Source organism: Phaethon aethereus, assembly GCF_964289735.1.
Source record: "Phaethon aethereus genome assembly, chromosome: 1".
In the NCBI taxonomy this organism is placed as follows: domain Eukaryota; kingdom Metazoa; phylum Chordata; class Aves; order Phaethontiformes; family Phaethontidae; genus Phaethon; species Phaethon aethereus.
The window spans coordinates 153,823,969-153,845,562 of NC_138575.1; the positions used below are offsets into that span (position 1 = coordinate 153,823,969).

At 42.0% G+C, this 21,594-nt stretch overlaps 1 protein-coding gene across 1 annotated transcript; it reads right to left on the minus strand.

Moving 5' to 3' along the window:
• Positions 1-753: 753 nt before the first annotated feature.
• LAMP1 (lysosomal associated membrane protein 1) lies at positions 754-19,627 on the minus strand (the record flags this gene model as incomplete). Its single annotated transcript, XM_082000134.1, has 9 exons — positions 754-893; positions 1,540-1,710; positions 1,881-1,950; positions 2,913-3,035; positions 4,749-5,002; positions 8,170-8,328; positions 8,437-8,650; positions 9,988-10,103; positions 19,576-19,627. 9 exons carry the CDS (start codon positions 19,625-19,627, stop codon positions 754-756), a joined length of 1,299 nt encoding a protein of 432 aa, XP_081856260.1.
• Positions 19,628-21,594: the final 1,967 nt, after the last annotated feature.

Below are 21,594 nucleotides of genomic sequence, written 5' to 3' on the forward strand. Positions count from 1 at the left end.
ACACATGTGCAGTAACAGGATCTCTCTGGACCTTCCAACAGAAGAGACTGAAATCACTTTACAAAAAAAGGTAAATAAAAATAACACTCATTTTAAAAAAGTACCAGCTCCTAACAAGCTGGCAGAGCATCAAAAAATATATCAAACAGGGGAGTTGTCCAATCATAAAGAGTTCCTGTAAGGTTTGAGTATTGCCTTGTTCACACCCTGCATATGCCAGGCATCGAGTTTAAAGCTTAGTAAAAAATACACACCTAAAAGACAAGGTGGAGTTTAGATTTTATGTTTCAGTTTTGTCAGTTGTTACTAAATTCCTTTAAATGCATCATCAGTATAATTAACATCACCACTGGATGGCAGCAGTATGAAGAATGAACCTTTTCCCTTTGTTACGAGTTCTGAAATTGAGTCAGTGTGAATTAGCAACAGCCCTCTCTGGAATCTTTAGCTGACATGACCTTAGGCCAATTCCAAGAAAGCACCCTTAAAAACTTTTAGCTTGTTTCTAAGTGGGTAAATATTTAAACTAGTTAGCAAAATTAAACACCAGAATTTTCAGAAGTTATTTTTGTGCATAGTTAAATGCTGCAAGATGATTTCACATTTAATAAAGCAGACTTTAAGAACAAGCAATTTGCAAGAAAAGGTGTTCCCTTACAATATCAATCTTAGCTCAGGGGAAATGTGTGGGGTTGTTTTTTTCCCAGCTTCTTGCAATTGCTTTTCATCTACACTGGGTTTTAGTGCAAGTCATTAAATTGTTTGATATCCAGCATGGCTCCTCTTTCTGCCAATCAAGTAAGCAATCAAGACAATTAGAACAAGACCAGCAAGGGCTGCACCAACTATTATAGGGATCAGCATGTTGTTTTCATCCAGTTGACATTCTTCCACTGAAGAGAGAGAGAGAGAAAAAGGCCCACGTTAGCCATCTGTTGGTGCAGTAGTGCCTATGTCCAGAACTCAAGCTTCTACTCAGCACACAGATAAAACTGGCTCAGGTTAACTTCTGGCTTAGCTTGTGCCACTGATCAAAAGGGAGCCAAGTCCACTAACTGTGATAATGCAGGGTGAAATCTTTCTAGTAGTAGTTGCATGCACAATATGGAGATTTATAATAATAGTTTCCTTCTCAAGAGCTGTTACTGTTATGCACAAACTTAGCCATCATAAATATATCCATGCAACTCCTCCCCTAGCCATTTTGCTATAACCACAGTCACAGAGGACAGCATTAACTAAAAGAGTCAGTAATTTGACAGAACTTTGCTCCTTTCATACAACTGTCTGCACACAGTTTGGAGGGGAAGTTAAACACTCTCCCTTAACTCTTCTCTGGACCACGAGGAACAAGTCCTACGTATTTCAAAGCTTTTTACATACTTGTCGCACTAGCTCCCACATCATCTGTAATAGGACATGCAGAGACTAAGCATGGCACCCACAAGCTGACATTTGACTACAGAATATTATATGTTTGTATTAAAGTGCACTTCACAAATCTTAGGTTCTCCCCCCTGCCAAATGTAAGCCTCTTACCTGCCCCAAATTTGTCTCCATCAATCTTGAAAACCTGGATCTGAACATTAAATACGTTGACAAGAGCTTTGTCCGTGACCTGGAGATTCTCCTCTGCGCTGCACTTGTAGGAGTTCCCTACTGTAGCTCTCAGCTCACTCATGCTGTTGTTCGATGCTTCAAACTTTGGAACTGTGTAAGAGAAAGTCTGATTACAGAATTCTGAAGAGCAGGAGCTGTAAGCTCATAGAGCTTAAATTGAATGCATTCATCCCCAACATTTCTAACACGTTATTTAACCCAGGCAACCCTTAATATTTATAGTAGTAGTCACTGAAAGTAGACTTCTTAAGAGTTCCTACCTTTTGCTTCAGAAGGCAGAGTCGTGCTTACATTCACACCTTGCAGGAAGAATTTTTCAGTACTTGCATTCTTTAAAAAAACACAAAACCAAAACAAAACACACAAAACCAAACTAGTAGTTGTTGCTTAAGCTAATGATGTACAACATAAGCTGTTAACATTCCGGTTCAATTCTGCATACATTTTGAAGAAAGTTTTCAAAGGACAGTCCACAATTGGGATTAGTATCCAAAGGAAAAGCTTAGTCACGCTTTGAGAGAAAAGTTACAGAAGGCACCTTAGGTAAAATTACTCTGGGGAAGGGAAGGGAGGCAAAGAAAGGGGGACTGTCTCCCCTCAGACTGCTGACTTGACCTCCACACTAGAGTCCCAGCCATGCCTTAACCAGGCTCGTACAATGATCTCACCTGTGCTACAGATACAGCTTTAAAGCAGCTCAGTACCCCAGAGAGATGTGGGGAGTCGTTTAATAGCCACAGGTCTAGGTGACCGCATTTGATTAATCACATGAGTATTAAAAGCAGCATGAAGCTGACAAGCACAGTGGATTCAGTCCTCAAGGGTACACAGCTCTAGTATAGCACTGGGGCAGGGCTGTGGGAAACAGGATTTCCAGCCATCACAGCAGTCCGTAAGACAAGCACACGTGGCTCGGGCTGTACACAGAAAATTAACAAGTTCTGTTCTAACAAGTTCCAGACTTGTATGATCAGATGAGATGCCCATTTGTCACAGGCTATTCCTCTTCTAGAGCAGAACTGTTCCTAGTTTGGGCAAGAAGCTTTTCAGGGTAGGCAATATATAAAAGAAATTCCCATTAAAAAAAAAGTCTGTCTATACATATGCGTATATACGTACACATATTCTTTCCTCACAACAGTTACCAAGTATTAAAGCCTCTAAATCCTAGTATTAAAAACAAAGGAATTACTCCTCTTCCTGTAGTTGCACCTTTTTTCTGTTGCACCTGCCCCAATTAGTTTTTCCCCTAGTCCTGCAGACCCTACATGCTCTGTTGTGGAGATTCTTACCAATGCAAAGCGGAAGATAACCCTTGTTTTCTCAAAAGTCAGATTCAAGAAGGCAGACATATTGTCACATGTCCCAGAAGAAGTTGTATTATGTGGTATGAAATTCAGCAAATCCAATCCCATCTATGAGAGAAGAGGATCAGTTATGACATTTGAAGAGACTAATACATCACCATATGTTCAGTCAATATCTGTCTTGCTTGTATTCACATGCATACAATGCTGTGCTTGCCCACACATTTTACAGACAACTGGACAGATACACGTGCTAGTTATGGGCTGGTGTAAGCTCCACCTGCGTTACCAGGCTGGTACACAGAACAAAGGGCATCTTTGCATGCCTAACGAAACTTTCTGCAGCCCTGACTGGCTGCAGCCAATAACCTGCTGCTTTTCCACACTAAACTCCTTTAGTCCTAGCAACATAAGGAAAAACATTAGTAATCACCATTACACAGGGGGCAACAAGCTATAAAATACTGCTTTGACATAATCACGGGAGCTGCCTGTAAGCATGATCATCTCGTACATCACATTGGTTCAAAATGCTTTTGCTCTGCCCGTGGTTTATACCGTCCTGTATCTGCGGAGGGCTGTGGGTTAAATGCACTTGAACAATTTAGTAGAAATCTTCAGTAGCGCTTAGTTGAACCTCATGTGACTTTGGAAAACCTATTTGTCACCTCCTCACTAGTCATTACACTAGAAATCAATCAGCTGTTCCAGCAGAGCTAGAATGCCACGCTACAGGACACAGCTTAGGGAATTCCACACAATTAAGGTGGCTAAAACACAGTCCATCATAACCAGCTACTGTACAGCCACACACCAGCTATAAGTGCTCATGATTTTACCTCAGTCATCATCATCATAAATAAATGCAATAGATTCTTTTGCACCACCACACAGAGCATTAAGCAGCTAAATCCTATACAGATACCACCCTCTGCACACCAGGTCCTTTATCACTGAGATCCAACTTAAACTACACAAAAGCTGCCATAATTTGTTTGCCTGCACTTGTCCTTGTTACCTCAGATTAAGCCACAGGATAGGAAAAAGCAGCTTGCGATCAAAGGTCCTTATAACAAAGCTTTACTTAACATAAAGGTTTGCTGACCCACAGCCATTGTTTCCTGTTGAGGGCCTTCAGCAGTCCCATTGGGATTACGCTCAGAGCTTTGCCTTACTGGTTCCCAGGTAATGGGTTTGTCCATGGGACTGGCAAGCTGGGCTTTGCATCAACAACAGAGGGAAAGCACCTGTGCCGGGGCTGGATCTCACATAAACCACGTAGCATTTTTTTCTGTTAAAATCAGCCATTAAGTAGCTTTTAAGCATTGCAGTCAAACCCAAGCCTCTTCGGTGCTGGCTGGAAGTTAACTAAGTTGCAAGCCTGTCCAATTTTACAGTAGCAATAATTTTCCCTTCTAATAGTCATTCACTGTTTTCATTCAGGTGCCTCAGGCCAAATTCCTGTATTTTATTTAACATTTTAACAATCTTGTTTCCATGTCATCTTTGACAACAGGATTCCCCCTACTCATATCTTGATAATTTTTACTGTTGTGGAATGGCTGTATATACTTCCTGGATTTGACAGACAAGTTTAGTACTCCTACTTAATGGAAAAATCTTTAATTACCACTTTCAGCACAAGAAAACTGTTTGAATCATCACTTGTTTGGTCCAAGTTAAGCAATTCAAATAGAGGACAATCATGAATGAACACTACAAAGAACACTGATTTTTGAAGAAAAAGGTTAGCCTATAATAATTTACCAAGTTCTCCCCAAAGAAGGAATTTGATGGCTTTGAAGAAAGAGAAAAGTGTACCTTTTCATCTTTTTTTAGATAGGTGATATTAAGCTGTAACCCCATGTAGGCAAGTACACAGGTTCCATTTGGACCAGTCACATTGTATTTACCAACTGCAGGATTTGGGGGTGATGCAGTTGGTGCTGGGCTAGTTGTTGGAGCCGGGCTAGTTGTTGGAGCCAGGCTAGTTGTTGGAGCCAGGCTAGTAGTCTGTTTAGGAGTTGTAGGCACTACCGCAGTAGTAGAGACCATATCTTCAGCACATTCTGTCTCTGGAGAGAAAGGAAAACAGCCATTACCAAACAAAACAAAGCTGTGGGATGCTCTACCTTTTCAATCCTCAAAAGAAAAAGAGGACACAATTTCAAGTCGCTTTTCCTAATTGAAGATAATAAAAGCTACGAAACACAATGGTAAAGCATTACCTAAACTCTTGTTGCAAAGTTGGAGATGCATTTAAAGCCTGGCATGTGAAAATGACACCCCTGCTGTTATTTACTGAAGTTCATGGTGACCCCACCTGCTTTTATTCATGTCTGTCATTTCACTTCACCATCAAGTCAGGATAAATAAGATACTGCTATGTTGACAGAGCCAGCATTCCTGCTGTACGTTCACAGCAAGGCTGAGATGACTGCCCCTCAGACACACCGGGCACTCGTGTGCTAGAAGCAGAGGAACCATTCCACCCTCTGTTAAAAGTGGCCTCCCAGGAGATGTGTTGTTCTCCTTCCCCGCCCTCCCTCAGTTACACTACCAGATTGTGAGGACCATATGTCATTATTTTGGCAATATCCACAGTAACATTGAAGTACTACTGGACCTTCTCAAGTCCTCATAGCAGCGCTGTGGCTCTTCTGCCCTTAAAGGGATTCTAAGACACTGCTTCTGACAGCAAATGTTTTTTTATATCCTCTCCCTTTGGCTCTCACATCCATCCTTCCCTTTAGACCTGCATTAGTAGCCACCCACCAGCGGAGGTACAAGGCTGCCTTCTCTTTTCATCTGGTGCAGCAGCAACTTCCAAGGCAAAAGGAGAAAGAAAGAACAGTCACTCTGATTTATTTCCAAAGTACCCAGAAACACCTGGCAGCAAGATCTTAACTTGATCTGAGAGCCAAGAAGGCTCCTGCATTGAACATCTCAGCCAAAACCAAAGGTCACAGCAAAGACATTACTGTAGTAAAGTCTTCCATGTTCCAAGCCAAGATTATCGCCACATGTCAGGGATAACAGCTTGCAACTTTATAAGGATGACAGCAACTGTAGCGGTCAATTCTGACTTGAAGGGTCTACTTCTAAAAATTAATCCATACATATCTTGCAGATACTAGATATCTAATAAATAGCCTCTGAACTTAAACAGCAACTTAACTTTCGATTATGGCTCAGGAAGAGGAACTCTAATCACACCTTCTAAACTCAGGCTCCAACATAGCACACTTTCCTATTTCTACTCCATTTCTGGAAAGTCAAAGAAAAGAGGGAAGGTGGATGAATGGCGGAGTGACCCTACCTTTTGTAGGCTTAATAGATACTAGTCAGGTCCCAAAGTGTGTTAATTTCCTAACAAATGAACCAAACAGTATTTTTACTTGGTACTTCAATGGAGAATTTCCCTCCATCTGCAAGACCCCAACAGATACAGCCTCTTATTCAAGTTAGCAGAGATGGAAACAACCAAATCACTTCAAGTGGAAGTTTGTCCTAGGTGGAGTCTTGATTTTTACTGAACTGATTTACAGCATAGCTCCTAATAACTCTTCAAGACAGATTTGAAGATTAGAAATTCTCATGTCTTTTTCTGACAGTTATAGGAAAGCAGCTGACAAAACTACCAACAGATAAAATGAAAGCCGCCTTTTCTTCAAAGATACAGATAATCACTACCATAACCTCAGTCACTAGCACCTAGCTACACTGACAAAAATTACTATTCAGATACACTGAATACTGACTCTTCTTCCCTTCAGTAAGTCTTGCCCAGATCACAGCAGAAATACCCACTGATGAAGGAGTTGCAGGGAAAAATGATTAAGGGAGAATTTGAGGTCTAAAGTTTATCAATAACTAGTTGCCAGAAGGACAGGGGAAGTCTCAAGCCCACAAGAGTGGAAAGAAGGAACTGATCTGGAAAGAACAAGGTGATTTTTCAGGGTCAATATTAAAAAAAGGATAAAGTGAGAATTCTTTAACCATCTGAATAAAAAAACAACCCCACAAAAACAAAAAACAAGAAAGAGAGAGAGCTCATTGTACAGTAGGAATAAAAAAAAAATCTGGGTGCAGTCCCAAGACAGTAATAGAAACTTAGGGATGATGATAATTTAAAGAAAAAACTGAGCATGGCAGTATGGGTAACAGGAATGTGGAAACAAACAAACACAAAAAGCTTGAACTCAGACCAGTGCCTACCCCTGGATCATAGGAAATTCCATGTTTTTTCTGAGGATCAATAGTTTCAGCAAGACAGTGATACCACAGAATGGAGAAAAGCAACTCTGGGGAAGTGAAGCTGGCAAATTAAAGTGTTTAATATTAATCTAAAAAAAAAAAAAGAAGTAATAAGGAATAGAAAAGAAAACAAATGCTGATAAACTTGTGTCACATAAGGAACACCCCTCAAAATAATGCAATATTGATTTTTTTTTTCCTAACCAAAGACCTATGTAAGAACAGATAACAGATGGTGTTAAAAGGAAAATTATTACACGGTAGGGAGAATTTATTGAAGTTGTACAGAAGTTAAAAACCAGCTTTTCCCAATATCATGGTGTCGTGGTTTAGCTTACATTCAAGCCTGCTAGTAACTGATCACTTATCATACTTATCCAGGATAATAATTGGATCATGATATCATATTTACAAAATCAGATAGTTCTGAAGACTGGAGTAATAGAAATCAGGTTATTCTTTAAAATTACAAATGTAGGTCCACATCTTTGCTGCAAACTAGCTCACTGAATGGAAAAGACTGATCAAGAGAATGACACAGACTGAAATCCAAGCCAGTCATGTGAGGCCACCATAAAAAGAAATCAAGTCCGGTATTATCATGCATCAGGCAAGGTATTTTTCAGAGACATGGGACAAGGTACAGATACACCTGTAGAAGGCATTTCTTCAAGGTATCCATCACATGCCAGCACAGACTACCCTATTTTTTAAGACTCATTTCAATGGGTGCATAAATGGCATTAACAGCATAAGAAAGAAAAGTTCTACATTTCCCAGAGAAGATCCGGCTTCTTACTTGCCCCAAAAGGCAGAGATTCATCACTTTAAGATACCACAGGTGATCAAAGATCAAGAGCCATGTAAACTGAAGAGTGTTGCCACAAAAGCAAAGGACATGAACCCACCATGAAGCAGTTTGTCTTCTAATCTATTATTGGAAATATTAGTTCACCAAGTACATTTTCAGCTACAAGATACCTACTGTTCATACTGAAAGTGCCATTTGTGAGATAGGCTTCCAAAGTAACATTGCTAAAAGTAATGTTCACATTCTTCATATTGACGTGCTTGGAGTTGATGCATCTGTATTTTGTGCCCATATATGCCTGAATAATAGTTTTATGTGATACTCTCTTCACTTCTCCTGTAAAAAGATTACATTGCATTAGTATGTAACATTATTTACAGAAACAAATTGGCATTACATCTGGAAGTGTTACACAATAAGAACAGGAAGTTTTCATTTTACCTGCAGTTGAATTATGGAATAAAGTTGCATCTGACAGATTGTAGTGGAAAACTAGCTCTTCGACTTGGTACTTGTCTGCATATTCTGAGAAATTCAGGCTTAATGAATGTCCTGCTCCAAAACCCAATACCAGAACTGGATGAGATGTGTTACCTTTACCACATGAGCTCTGTGGCTCTACTGTAGCATTTTGTGGAAGAAAAAAGTGTGCAAACTGTGGAGTAGAAAAAACACATAAATGTGATATTGTAACAGTTTTTCCTTACCGCTTTTTATAACAGTTTTATAGGATATTTAAAAGATACAGTTCATATATGCTATAAGATGCTACTTGCTATATACAGATATGCAAGTAGACATGTTACTGGCACTCGGATTTCTAAGACTATTGCTCTGAAATTTGAGGAAAAAACAGTACATACTCACAGCACCTCTTCGACTGCCCCCGCCCCCAACTAGCACTACGAATGTGCAGATACTTCTGTACTACGCCAAGCAAATCTGGCAAACTCTGGACATGTGAAAGATGGGAGAATTTAAGCTTTGTTTCTTGTAATACAACTGAGTAAAGAACAAAACCAAATGGTACAGCCTACTTAGTTTGGCTATAATACTCCGAGTTTATTACATATTGAGAAGTAACTTGGTACCTGAAGACCAATACAATGTTTACTGGAAAGTTTTGAGCTTACTGCTTACAAGAAGAATCAGCCAAAAGCATGTTACAAAAGCAGTCACCTCTGCATGCAAACTTGCATACCAATATCAGCAGGATTTCAGACCATCAGCACCACCGAAAAAGTGGACTGTGCAACCTAACTCTCAGCTCAAATCCCATATAGCAAGTGCACCACTGGCAAAGTAGTAAGATTTTTTTAATTTCATATTACACTGATGGCTAGGAAAAAAATCAACTTCAGCAAGAGTGCCTCAAAACACGCAAACTGCAACGAGATTATAAATAATCCACTATTCCTGTTCAGTAGTAAAGATAACAAAAAAGTAAACCGAAAAGCAGAGTGTTTGTAAATAAGAACTCTTAAGTTTCCATTAACAGGCTTTTGCTGTTAATATGGAACAACACATATGCACTGCACTAGATTGTAGATACTCTGAAAGCTAGAGATTTGATCAGTGAGATCAGAGATTCCAGGCAAGTTTAAAAGCTATGTTCCAAGGGCCACTTCAGATTTTGTCCATGTTTTAAGTATGACCAAGTTCACCAAAAGACAACTGGTAGCATTTTTGCCTTTACAGTTCCAGTGCAAGCCATTTTAGCTACCAGTAGGACTGCTGTGGAATTTCAGTCACAAAAGTAATCCCACACATGTATTGTTTGTGGTGGTTTCAGGCAGCCTTAACCCTGTTTAATTAGATGAAGCATCAGTAATAAAGAAAAGTTGATGCAACATGACTGGGAGGGGAGAAATCTTTGCTGAAGCAGTTTTTCATGCTTAAATATTCCTTCAAAGTTTAAATACTGCACATGTGCAGAAACACCACAGATTTTATAAACAAAAGTTAGAGCCAAGCAGTGATATACCCCCTTACCTCTTTTTGCCCATTGCTCTTGTATTCCACTGAGAAGGCTACTGTCATATCAGCGATTATGCAGACTTTGCCACTTGAATCTTTCACCTCAAATGAAGAGGAAGCCTGTAAAAAGCCTGTTAAGAGTGACAAGTGGTTAACTTGATGTCATGTAAGTTTTTATTTTTGATCCCAAAGAGACAAATACATACAAGTGCACCTTTTAGGAGTACATCCTGAACAGCAGTTGAGTTTGGAAACTGGGGCATTAACGGTCTCTATACTAGCTTCAACATCACTAACACAAAGAGGGCAAATTTAACACCCCATTTAAAAAAAGACAAAGCCACCCAAATCAAAACCGTTGTCATGCTGGGTCCTCAGAGGGTAAGAAAAACTTGGAACAAACACCAGTCATACTGTTCAAGGCAGCAACTCAGTGTTCACTCTACACAGCAACTATTTTGCAAGCATCAGCCAGAATTGACTTAGCATATTTGATCCTGCATGCCTATAGTGCTCAGCTTTCCCCCCGCAGCACACCACGCAGCCTTCATTCCCACTGTACCAGGACACTCAGCTGTACATGCACTGAATGCAGCATTTAGAAAGCTTGGATTGACTGCAGATGTTTTAGAGACACTGCCAAAAATAGCGTGATAGAGCGTGCCACCCTTGCCAGGAGAACTTCTCTTTACCGTCACCACGTGCTCTGCACTTGAAAGGAGGATGGGGGCCAAGACCTTGGCAGAGACTGAGGTTATGTTTTCCCGAGTAGTTTAAGCTAACCTCAGATTGAGCTGCTGACAAAAGCACAGTTTTTCCCCCATTCGCTCCTCTCCAGCCCCAGCGCTCAGAGCACTAGTACGACTGACCAGACTAGTACTGACTTAACAGGGTAAGAACATGCGGCGAGAGGAGCACGGGATCGTCCCTTCCAACAGCAGCATGGACTTAGGCCAGCGTCCGCTAACAATGACGCTTCACCTAGGGGATGTGTTGCGTCAGGTTGGATACATCCAGAAAGCTGGTTACCTCGTATTTCATTTGTGGTAAGGGCTAACTGGGCAGTGCTCCTGTATCTGAAACCATACCAAGGTGCTCCAAGTTCTTCACTGCAGCACATTTTATTTTTCTGATTCTCATTTTGTCACCACACACCCACTCCAAAGCAAACCTCGCTGCAAAAAGCCTGCAGCGCTTTCATGCTAGCCCTTTATCAGCTTGCATTTGCAACAACTTCAGTCTTGCAGAAAACATGAAAAAAAAAGCAGCAAGACATAAACCACTCCATTTATCTCAAGCAAATAGTCTTTAAAGAGTCAAACATGCTAATCCATTCAACTGCCAATAGAGCAGAAAGATCCGGATGAGGGATTATCCATTAGCTAGTTTGTCCCTCCCAAAGTAGTTTTAAAATGCAAATCCCAATTTTAAAACTTTTTGCCTTTTTTTTTTTGCTACAAAACTATGGTGTATACAATTCATTTAAGACAATTATTAGGAAAAATGTAACTTGCGTCAGCTGGACTTTGGTAGAAGGTCCTTCAGTTGTAGGAACACATTGGAAACAATTTCTCTGGCACTCAGCAAGCATTTTCCTTTGTTGCCTTCCTCTTAGCAACAATATATCCTCCCCCAGCACCAAAGGAGAGCAAAACTTAAGCTGGAATTCACACACTTTACCCAGTTGTTTAAAGAGTCCAGACTTGAAACCACAAATAGACAGAAATTGCTTAAGAATGGATCACATAGAAAACAGACACCTCAGAGCAAAATTGTCCTACCTTTGACTTTATGTCCAGCTCAATGTTCATTAAGGAACATACATTCACAAAGAAAATGTTATTTATTGCAGTTCAGAGCAGTACTACAAACAGTCGATGTTCCTCCGCATGGAAGTTTCAATTTGTAAAGTTTCCTTCAGTTTGAATTTACATCTTGAACTTGTTTATATTTTACCCAAGCAGTTGTCTTCTGAAGAGCAGAGCTGCTTACACTTTCTTGAAGATTACTAGCACAGCATTGAAAACAGCATAAAGGCAGGGAATAAAAGTCCACGGCTACTTGAACGAACACTACCAATAGCAAATGTGCTAGAATGAAAATCTTCAGTGTGCATGCTGACTCCCTGGTTTGATAGCTATTAGAAATCTTGGCAACTTTAGAGCTAAAAATAAACAATAGGCAGTAAAAGAATGAAAGAAGAAAAAAAAAAAATCAGCTTCAAAAAGAAATGCAGGGGAAAGAAAAGACTGAAAAACAATTAAGAAAAATGTTGCTGACCTAAAGGAAAATGTGATAGATCTACCCACTACAGATCATTCAGACAACAAAAGACAACATGGAGGTACCAGAAAGCACCAAATGGAAGACAAATTCTGGGAATAAAGAAATGACAAATCATCCTTGGCAAGTTTAAGTTAACAGAATATAACGGATGTGAACAAAGTGAAAAATATCACCTGCATAGCTACTAGATTTTCGCAAGGGTAAGTTCACACTATGATATGAATCCTGTTTCTTAGTGCAGAACAAATACTATAAAACCCCATTCCTTAAGAAATGTTCAGCAGCTGCTGGATTTGCAGCGCCAGCGGTAAGACAGACACATCAAGCACGAGACACTGAGCTGTCCTCGATGAAGTGGCAAGAGGGGTGCTTCACTGCGAGTAAGCCGACATGCACAAGGACGGATGATCAGAGGACTGTGCTGCAGCGTCATCTGCTCCCATGGTCTTGGAGGAATGCAGATGAAACAGAGCAAAACATAAGGAATAGAGGCAAAGAAAAATTAGCAAAAAAATACTTGAAGAATAAATCAAGACACTGACGGAAAGAAGGTCCTGCCTATTCTTCACTCCAACCAGTTTAAGTCAGGGGAACAGCTCACTGTGTTTGGCAGGAAAGCAGCTGTTGAGTTTGTGAAGGCAGTTTCAGTGTCGACTAGTGATTAATGTATGAATCATCACCAGCTCACAAATAGTAAGAGCTTACAGTCAAAATGTCAAGAATACAGAAAAGCAAACTGATGTTGAATCAATCTGTCCTGGGAATATTTCTAATTAAGTTACATAAAGTATTGCTCAATTTTATCATGGCATATCTACAAGTTGGGAATATTGTACATCTCCTAACAATATCGTTCTTTGCTATTTAAACAAAAAAAGTGATACAACCTCAAGTCTCTTAACTTCAGACTTTAAATGCTCTTCTTAATAAACTACAGCACCCTATTTGACAACTACCTGTGGCAGAGCAAGTGCAGTACTTCAGACTTACACAGCTGAACAACTCCTACACTTTCCAATAGCAAAAAGTAAGTTTTGTGAAGTTCATTATTCATTTGGCTGGAAATACTATGCTATGGATATCTAGTAGAGGAATCATCAAAAATTTACTAGCATCAAATAAATTTCACTTAGTTCAGATGCTTCCTTTGTATTCCAATAGGTTCCAGAAAAGGGCTGTTTACATATGTATTCTAGCTGCATATTTTCAATTGAAAATCATAAGATAATCTCTCCCTTTATACCTCATTTCTGAAATTATAGTCTCATGCAAGAGAAGATTGAAGGAAAAACTGTTGAAGCAAAGCTAGATATGTTACTTGAATTAAATCTAGCATCCTTTCTTATCTAACATACCTACATAAAAAACCAAGCAGAGTGTATTAACACTCTGAGATACAATAAATAAGTCAAACAAAACTAAGACATTCTTGGTTATATAGCAATTTGTCTTAAAGAAATCTACCTCAAAAAGTTAAGTTTGTTTTAAACTGAAAACTACAAAGCCAACAAGACAATCTACCACATCTGAACAACCTAAATCAGAGCCCTTTTGAATATGGCTTTTAGACTGACAGGATTCCCCATCTCTTGACCACATAAAGATGCTTTCAGGTTTCAATCTTTTCATAATTAAAACCCTGTTAGCCAAGCACAGCTACCCTTGCGTTACTCTCCCATATAATGGAAACCTACTGAGGGAGAAAAAGGAATGGTTATTGTGCTCTAAAAAAAGCAAGCATTTATTAATGGCAATTGTTTACACCGCCTGCTTGGAAAGAGGACTTTAGTTACCATAGTTAATCATTTACTTTGTCTCCAATTTTTATTAGACACATGGAACACTGACAACAAGGATCTCAAACACAAAAGCTACTTTTATATAATTTAGGTTTTGCTGTTATATTCATGTTTCCTGCATAAGTAAAAGCCTTTTTAGCATTCTTCTGCCTCCCTCTGGGAAGAAAGGACAGCAGAGCCACCCAAACCCACCTGGGCACATATTCCACATCCTCAGTAGTTTAAGCAATAGAGATACCTAGTGGATGGGCATTGTTTCCAGTTCCTGCAAGTGACTATGGCATTAGGGAGGAAAACCAGGGTTGCAGCATAGCCCAGCTAACTGCTCCCCGCAAGCGCTGCAACAGTGGTTCAGAGTATCACACCCACAGCCTGGTCATACACGTCAAAGACTCTCCTCAGCTACAGCTGACCCTGTAATTACCACACAGCAGTACTCAGAAGGTAAGGGATGTTTGCTGACCAATGCTGGCATGACACAATCATTCTGTACCTAAGCTACAGCGTTGCTCTGTTGCCCTGCACCTTTGCCCAGATGTTCCTTGGGTTCGTAGGGTATACACAGTGAACACTGCTATCCATGGGGCATTAATCCAAGGAGATAAGAAATGCTGGTTCTTGCCTAAAGAAGATTTATTTTATCTTGTATATGTGAACAGAATTGCCCAGTAATTTACTCACTCTGACCGTTTGGAAGGATCCCGTCATCTCAGTGCCATTTTGTGAACAAAGTGGTGACCTTAGTCACCACTTTAGACTCCTAAGTCTATGACAGAGGAGAGAATGGAAAAATCCCTGAGGCATTATGCTCTCCTCTAATAGCTTGTCTTCTAATGTCAGCACCACTCCCAGAAGGACACCTGGTACAAAAGTCCTTCCTCAGAAGACTGAGTCAAGATAACTTTCTTCAGGTCCAGAATCTATACTACCTTGGGATAGTACAGAAAGAACAAGAACATAAAACATGATGTATTTTTTTGAAAGATCACACTATTTACTAATCCTAACATTTCTGAGCAACATTTGAGAGCAGGAAAATCCCTTGACAGACTTTGTGTATGAACCACTTTGTGTGGGACAAGATGATCTCCATAAAATTATGAGTTATACTTACCTGTCACCAATGGATTCAGAAGACTAAACACTAGCTATCTGGAAAGCACAGCAGTACAAGACAAGGCTGGATCCACTTCAACTGCTGTTGGACACACCTGAACACACAGAGTGGCAGAAAGGTGGAACAGAACTTCAAGGAGGAATGAGAGTACTTTAAGGGAGAAGATAAGCAGCTGCACTTGTGCAGGTGCAGCACCTGATTATATCAAGTTCCTGATCCAACCCTAGAAGACACATCCTTGCCAACTAACAGGGGCAAATTAATGCCATCTCATATTATGTTTTTGATATCATTGATTTCCGTTAAGGCAGTAAACATTTCGTTTCTCAATTCAAGTTTGCATCTGAACAACCCCTGTCTTTATAAACAATTTATAAAAGTACAAAAGCATTATAAAGGAAAGGCTATTTAGCAGCTGTACACTTGCCATTTGGCCAGAGAATTGCACAACTGCATCAAGTTTAGTCACATGAAGCTTCTTTATGGTTTCCTATCGAGAGGAAGGAAGTCCTGGGATAGCTCTACAGCAGCCGATTACATGAGTCCACAGGGAGGTCTGAACTCCCATGGCTAGACTCTTTTCAGCAGTCACAGAGGTTCATTTTGCACTTGCTCTGGTTAATGCTGCTGTATCACAACATACAACTAACACGCATCCTTCAAGGTAGCTGGCAGCCCCAAATGATGTTTTGGAGGAAGGAACATCGTGTTGACAATTTAAAGAGAAAGCCTCCCCTGAGGAGAGGATATTGGAAAAAAGATAGTAAACCAAATGCCTTAAGTAAACAACTCTCCTAGTCCTATCGAGAGTAGATCTCACCCCTGTCAAAGAAAGTAAAGACATATTGGTGTTCCCATACTACACAGACTGAATTCTGCCTTATTAAGAAACAAAAGCCACCAAAGTTTAATACAAGAAAACTACATGTATTAAGCATGGACTACTGTGGTCAAGCCTGAACGTTGAAGAGGGAACAGCTAGGCAAGCGCCCACTGCACAGAGCTGAACCACATTTGGAATTCTGTACTCCACTGCCAGGGCACTGCTAACATTCTCACACTTTGAATTACAGTAGAAAGCATAGTACTGACAGCCAGTGGTGCTGTCAATTGACAGAGAAGGTTAAGAAACTGTTACCCTTAGATTGAACAGGATACCGTCTTGAAGTCAGAAGCCTGATTTACTAAAACATAAAGTACATTTTAATTCTAAATTATAGGCCTACTCTTTTAAGATAATGCAATGAAGTATTCAAATAGCTGTTGCAAATACTGCCACACACATACCCAAAAGGGTCTCCTGTGAAGCTTATGAGAATAAATACCAAGAAATCCATTAAGGCACCAAACTTTCCCAAAGACTTTCCAAATAATCATGTCTGACAAGAGAAAAGACAAAACTGTTGCAGTTCAGCTGCAACAAGCAAATGCAAGGCATGCCTTCTTAGTGCTAGAAATAACTTATCTTTAAGACACAGAAAGGCTTAACAGAGGTAACAGTAGTTAACTTCTCAATAAAATATCCATCCTTTCTTTGAGTATGGTTCTTCTGTACCTAGAGGCAATTCTCCAGTTTATCATCTGCTACTGACTGGAAAACATTCTATTCACTACAAAACAATCTAGAAGCAGGTTACACCAAAAATGAAACTTCTCTGTCAGCCTGAGCAGGAACCTAGGGAGCGTATCTCAAGAGTGGAATGTCAGGGAGCCTGCAGAGTTCTTGCTTGGCAAGGAAAAAGTTACAAGTCAGAAAAGCTGCCGGAGTCAAAACTGGGTAACATATCACATCACGACAGGCTTGGGACTAGCACACAAATTCAGATCCATAGAGACTGTGTCAACACAAAGAAGCTATCAAGCAAGAACTATGTTAAGGGCAGCATTTAGTAAAACAATGTTTTGAAAGTCACACATAGTAAAAGCCATTCCATTTTGTGAAAACTACTTTATACCTGGTCTCAGTTCCACACAGGTAGCAATGCCAAAAGTGAGGAAAAAACACACCACCAAACATGCGCTGGCTGGAATTTATTATCCAAGTTTCTCTCAACTACCCCTACATTGGTAAAAAGTTTGAAATTCCCCTTCGGACTAGAATTGTGCAATAGAAACACGTGGATTATGTGTCAATAACCCTGAAATGGCATCACGCTACCTTTTCAAACTAATTTTTACTTCCCCAAAACTCAGATGCTTCATTATTTACTCACTGATACTGAATCCATGTCTGAGTCTGAACTTAGATTTTCAGAAATATCTTCTCAGATGTGCTTGTGTTTCTGTAAGGAAGAAAACTACAGGTGCTCTAGGACTCAAAGAGCACAAGCAGCTCTGTTGGGCTTGGCACACAACCCAGCTGACCCATCGTGCTTAACAGCAGACAAGCACCACTTTTCTCCAGACTTCAAAAAGCAGCAGTTAAGTTTAAGGTGAGGTACTTCATTTCCCGTAGCCCCTTTCCCCGTATTTATCACTGTATTACCTAAATTTTTTTTAAATCCATACGCACATTTTATATTCGTGAGGAAATTAATCACAAAATATTTAATGCTGACATAGAAAATATTCAGCTTAGTGCTTGCTGCCCAATGTGAATGGAAAACTGAAACACTAAGTGAGGTGTGGTGAGGTATTCTGGAGGGAAAAAAATTTCTATTGTCCCAAAGTCAAGGAATTGCCAAACAAGCTTTCACATCTGACCCACCCATGCTAATCCTTCCTCCTCCTGTGATCCTTACCTTATCCTCATCACTTGGATGATTAAAAGGCTGCAAACGTCTAAAGAATTCAGCTTGTATCTTCTCATTATCTCATATTCTTCTCCCCTCACTACCACCCAAGCTCCACATACTGGCAGAAAATGGTGGAGGCTACCTCTACTCCAAGGAGGGGTCTCTTTGCACCACAAAGTTTTACCCCGAGACTGTAGGATAAAGTAATGTAGAAATGCCCAGCTACTAGACACTGGTACAAAGGCCTGTTTGTCAGTAAATAGTTACTCTGTAGTAAAATAAACTAGTCTGTTGCCTCAGCTGCAGCAACCTAACACATTTTACATGCCAGAAAGTGACAAAACTAAATGCACTGAATTATGTTTGTAACTGCCAATTACGCAGGGGAACACTACTACAGTCCCAGAAAATATTGTCTCTGATACCACTTAAAAACTATGCAGGCTGATTAGAAGGCAAAGAAAAAGAATTCTTCATTTAAGCCATAACTATATTAAACAAGTTATACAAAGGATTTCCACTATAAGATCAGTTCAACACCACTTAAGTTGTGGATGCCAATCCTAAAAATCAAGTCTGATTGCACCGTAAGTCACTGCGCTCAGCAGACTGGCTCACAAACAGCTGGATATTTGAACTGCACTGTGCCCCTTGTGAGTGACACCTTTCGGGCTCAGTGTTAAGAGAAACTGAAGTACTGTCAACAATGATAAAGATATTTACTACTAAAAGAATGCTAGAAGTTTCAAAGGCTGCCATAGTCTCCAAAATGACAGCAGATAAACATTCTCAACTGCTGCTTCGTTCAGGAAATATTTTTGCTAGTTGCTGAAGAATTTTCCTTTGCTGCCAAAGCCACATTTCAGAAACTTGATAGTGTCGCCTAATGTGGCTTTCAAGAAACCTAAAGCAAGGTAGTTATCAGTAAACAAGCAAGACACACTTCCTCGTAAAACAGTCTTGCTGCACTTCTCATCTAACAAACCTTCTCATCAAGCCACTAAAATCTCTCTACTCTTGCGACATTTTAGATTTCACTCCAGATACGGCAGGATGAAGGGAGCATTACAGGCCCTATAGAAAAAGAGCTACTTCCTAGCCGTGACATCAGTAGATCCTGCCTTCCCATGCCTCGTGAGAGGTAAGGCGTATTTTCAGGTTCCTCCCGGAGCGCCGTCCCTAGAGTCAGCGCAGGTGCTCAGACGAGCGTTCCCGGGCGCTACACGGTCCCGCTGCCAAGTGCGGCCGCCGCCGCCTGCGCTCCGTCCTTCCCCCCGTACCTCCCGCAGCTGTCAGAGGTCCCCGGGCGCCGCAGGGGCCCGCTGCAGGGAGGGAGAGGGATGACCTCCCGCCCAAAGGGCCGCCTCCCAGCAGCCGGACGCTGCGGCCGGGGACCCCCGCTAGCGGAGCTGCACCCCCCGCGCCAGACCCAGCTGGGTGCCGCTGCCGCCAGGAGGCCCGGGACCCCCCGCGTCAGAACTACCGCCCCGGAACAGCAACAGCAGGTGTCAGCCCTCGGGCGGGTTTCCGGTCACAGCAGCCGCGCAGGTGCCGCGTCCAGCGCCGCCAGCCCCAGAGCCGCCCCGGCCGCGGCGACCCCCCCCCACTCCGCTCCCCCGCCGGGCGCCACAGGCCGCGGCCGCCCCACACCTCTCCCCCCGCTTACCGAGCAGGGCGGCCGCCGCGAGCAGCCCCCGCGCGCCTGGGGCCCGAGCCATGGCAGGGGCAGGAGAGGGGGCAAGGCGGCAGCGACGAGAGCGCGGAGAGGGGGCGACGGCGGCGGGGGGCGGCGGCGCACCGCGCTCGGGAGACTGGCGACGGCCCCGGCCCGTCATATGGCCTCTGACGTCACCCGGGCCCGCCCGGGCGCCGTCACGTGACCGCCGCGCTGAAGCGCAGCCGGCGCCCCGGCGAGGGAGGTGGGAGGGATCTCGCGAGAGCAGGGGGTGGGGTGGAGCTCCCTCGCGCTCCAACGGCCGCCCCTGAAGTGGGCGTGCCCGGGGGGGAGTCTGGCGGCCTGCGTGCAAGTGCACCCGGGGGAGCATGAGTGGGTGCTTTTCACGCGTGCAGGAACGCGGGCAGTGGGCCTGGGTCGTGCCTTGTGTCCCCGGCACGTGCACAGCTGTGGGTCGCCGGATGCGTACACGCTTACGGCGTGTGATGGGATGCACCGTCGTCACAAGTTGCTGCGGTTCAGCCACAGCTCGGATCCCGCTCAGTGCCGGCCCTAACCCGTGGGCCCAGGGCTTTTCAGGGCCCCGTTCCAAGAGCCCAGAGCCCGCCATGGGCTGAAGACTTCCATGGTCTGGCCTTGAGCGCTGTGGCCCCGAGTGGGCTACCTGCCCAGTTCTCATCTGCGGTGGGGGTGTTTGGCAATGGGCATTCGGGGGTTTGGGGTCTTTCTGCGAGCTGCCGTGCGTCTCACCTCTGTAACTTGAGTCAGATGAGAGCTGTGGGGAACATCGGGGCTCAGGTCAGCCTGACCAGCTCTAGGCGTTTAACGGTGGTTCCCAGTGGGGAACAGGGCACGGGCACCCCTGTGTTAAAGGGGAGGTGATAGGAGGGAGAGAAAAGGCTTCAGTGAGCAATTAACCTACCGATGTTCTGTTTTGCCTCCAGGATATGTTTCTTGCCACTGAGTTTAAAGGCAGGCTAAGGTGAGTGCAGCCATCTTGCCTAAAATTAATCCAGTCCCAGCTGTAGATCATTAACTTCCAGTATGCTTCTATTATCTCTGAAGTGATGGGTGTATGTATACGTGTGGATATATATAATCCACATACCTGTTTTAAGGGAAAACAGGGACTGCTAATGACTTGTGGTTGCATGGGTAAAATTAATTGCACTTTCACATAGTTTCTAATGTTCTTATAAACAAAAGTTTTAAGAAATTGCTTTTTTTTCTAGTTTTCTCAAAAAAAAAAGAGGTGAAGTTCATCTGTTGACATTCTCTGATGTCAGCCTAGTAACAGAGATATAGAGCCCAGGCCATGTGATCGCTTTGTAATTCAATGCTCTTACCTAAGCTGTTAAGGATATACTTTCTTCATTTGAAACCTCAGAAATACTTATTTTGCTACTGAAATCCTATTTATAGTACTATTGTAAAGTGTGCCAATAGTGAGGTGCTTCTGCTTTGTCAAAATGACTGCCACATCATCCTTCTTCTCATCACAGTGTACTCCAGATTAATCAGCTCTGAGATGGAACCATTTATGCTCCCAAGCTGCCTTCATACATTTTTACTTAGAATCAATTTGAAAAGCAATTTAGCTACTGCCAGCTGCTAAAGTCAAGTCCAGCTACTCTAAACTTGATGACCTTTCCCTGATGTTTGTCTCAGTTCACTTACACTTCCTATTCCCCCAAAACATCCTAAAGAAGTTTATTTGCTCTTCAGAGTGGCTTGGGGATCTGCCTTTCTTTTTCAATGCTATTGCTATAAACAGACATTTCTTTCTTAATGATGCATATTTATCTGTATATTTTTAGAGACAAACGTTTTAGTTTGTTTGCTTTTCCCTGCAGCATGTCTAGCTATCTTTATTCTTGCCATGTATTGTCAAAAGCAGAAGTTAGCTTGAAAAAGGATGTGAGGCACAGCTCTGGTCAAGCGTTTGAATGAGTCATCTGCAGAGGAGTTGAGGTTAACAGAGGTGGGACATCGGCTGCTCGCATTTTTTGA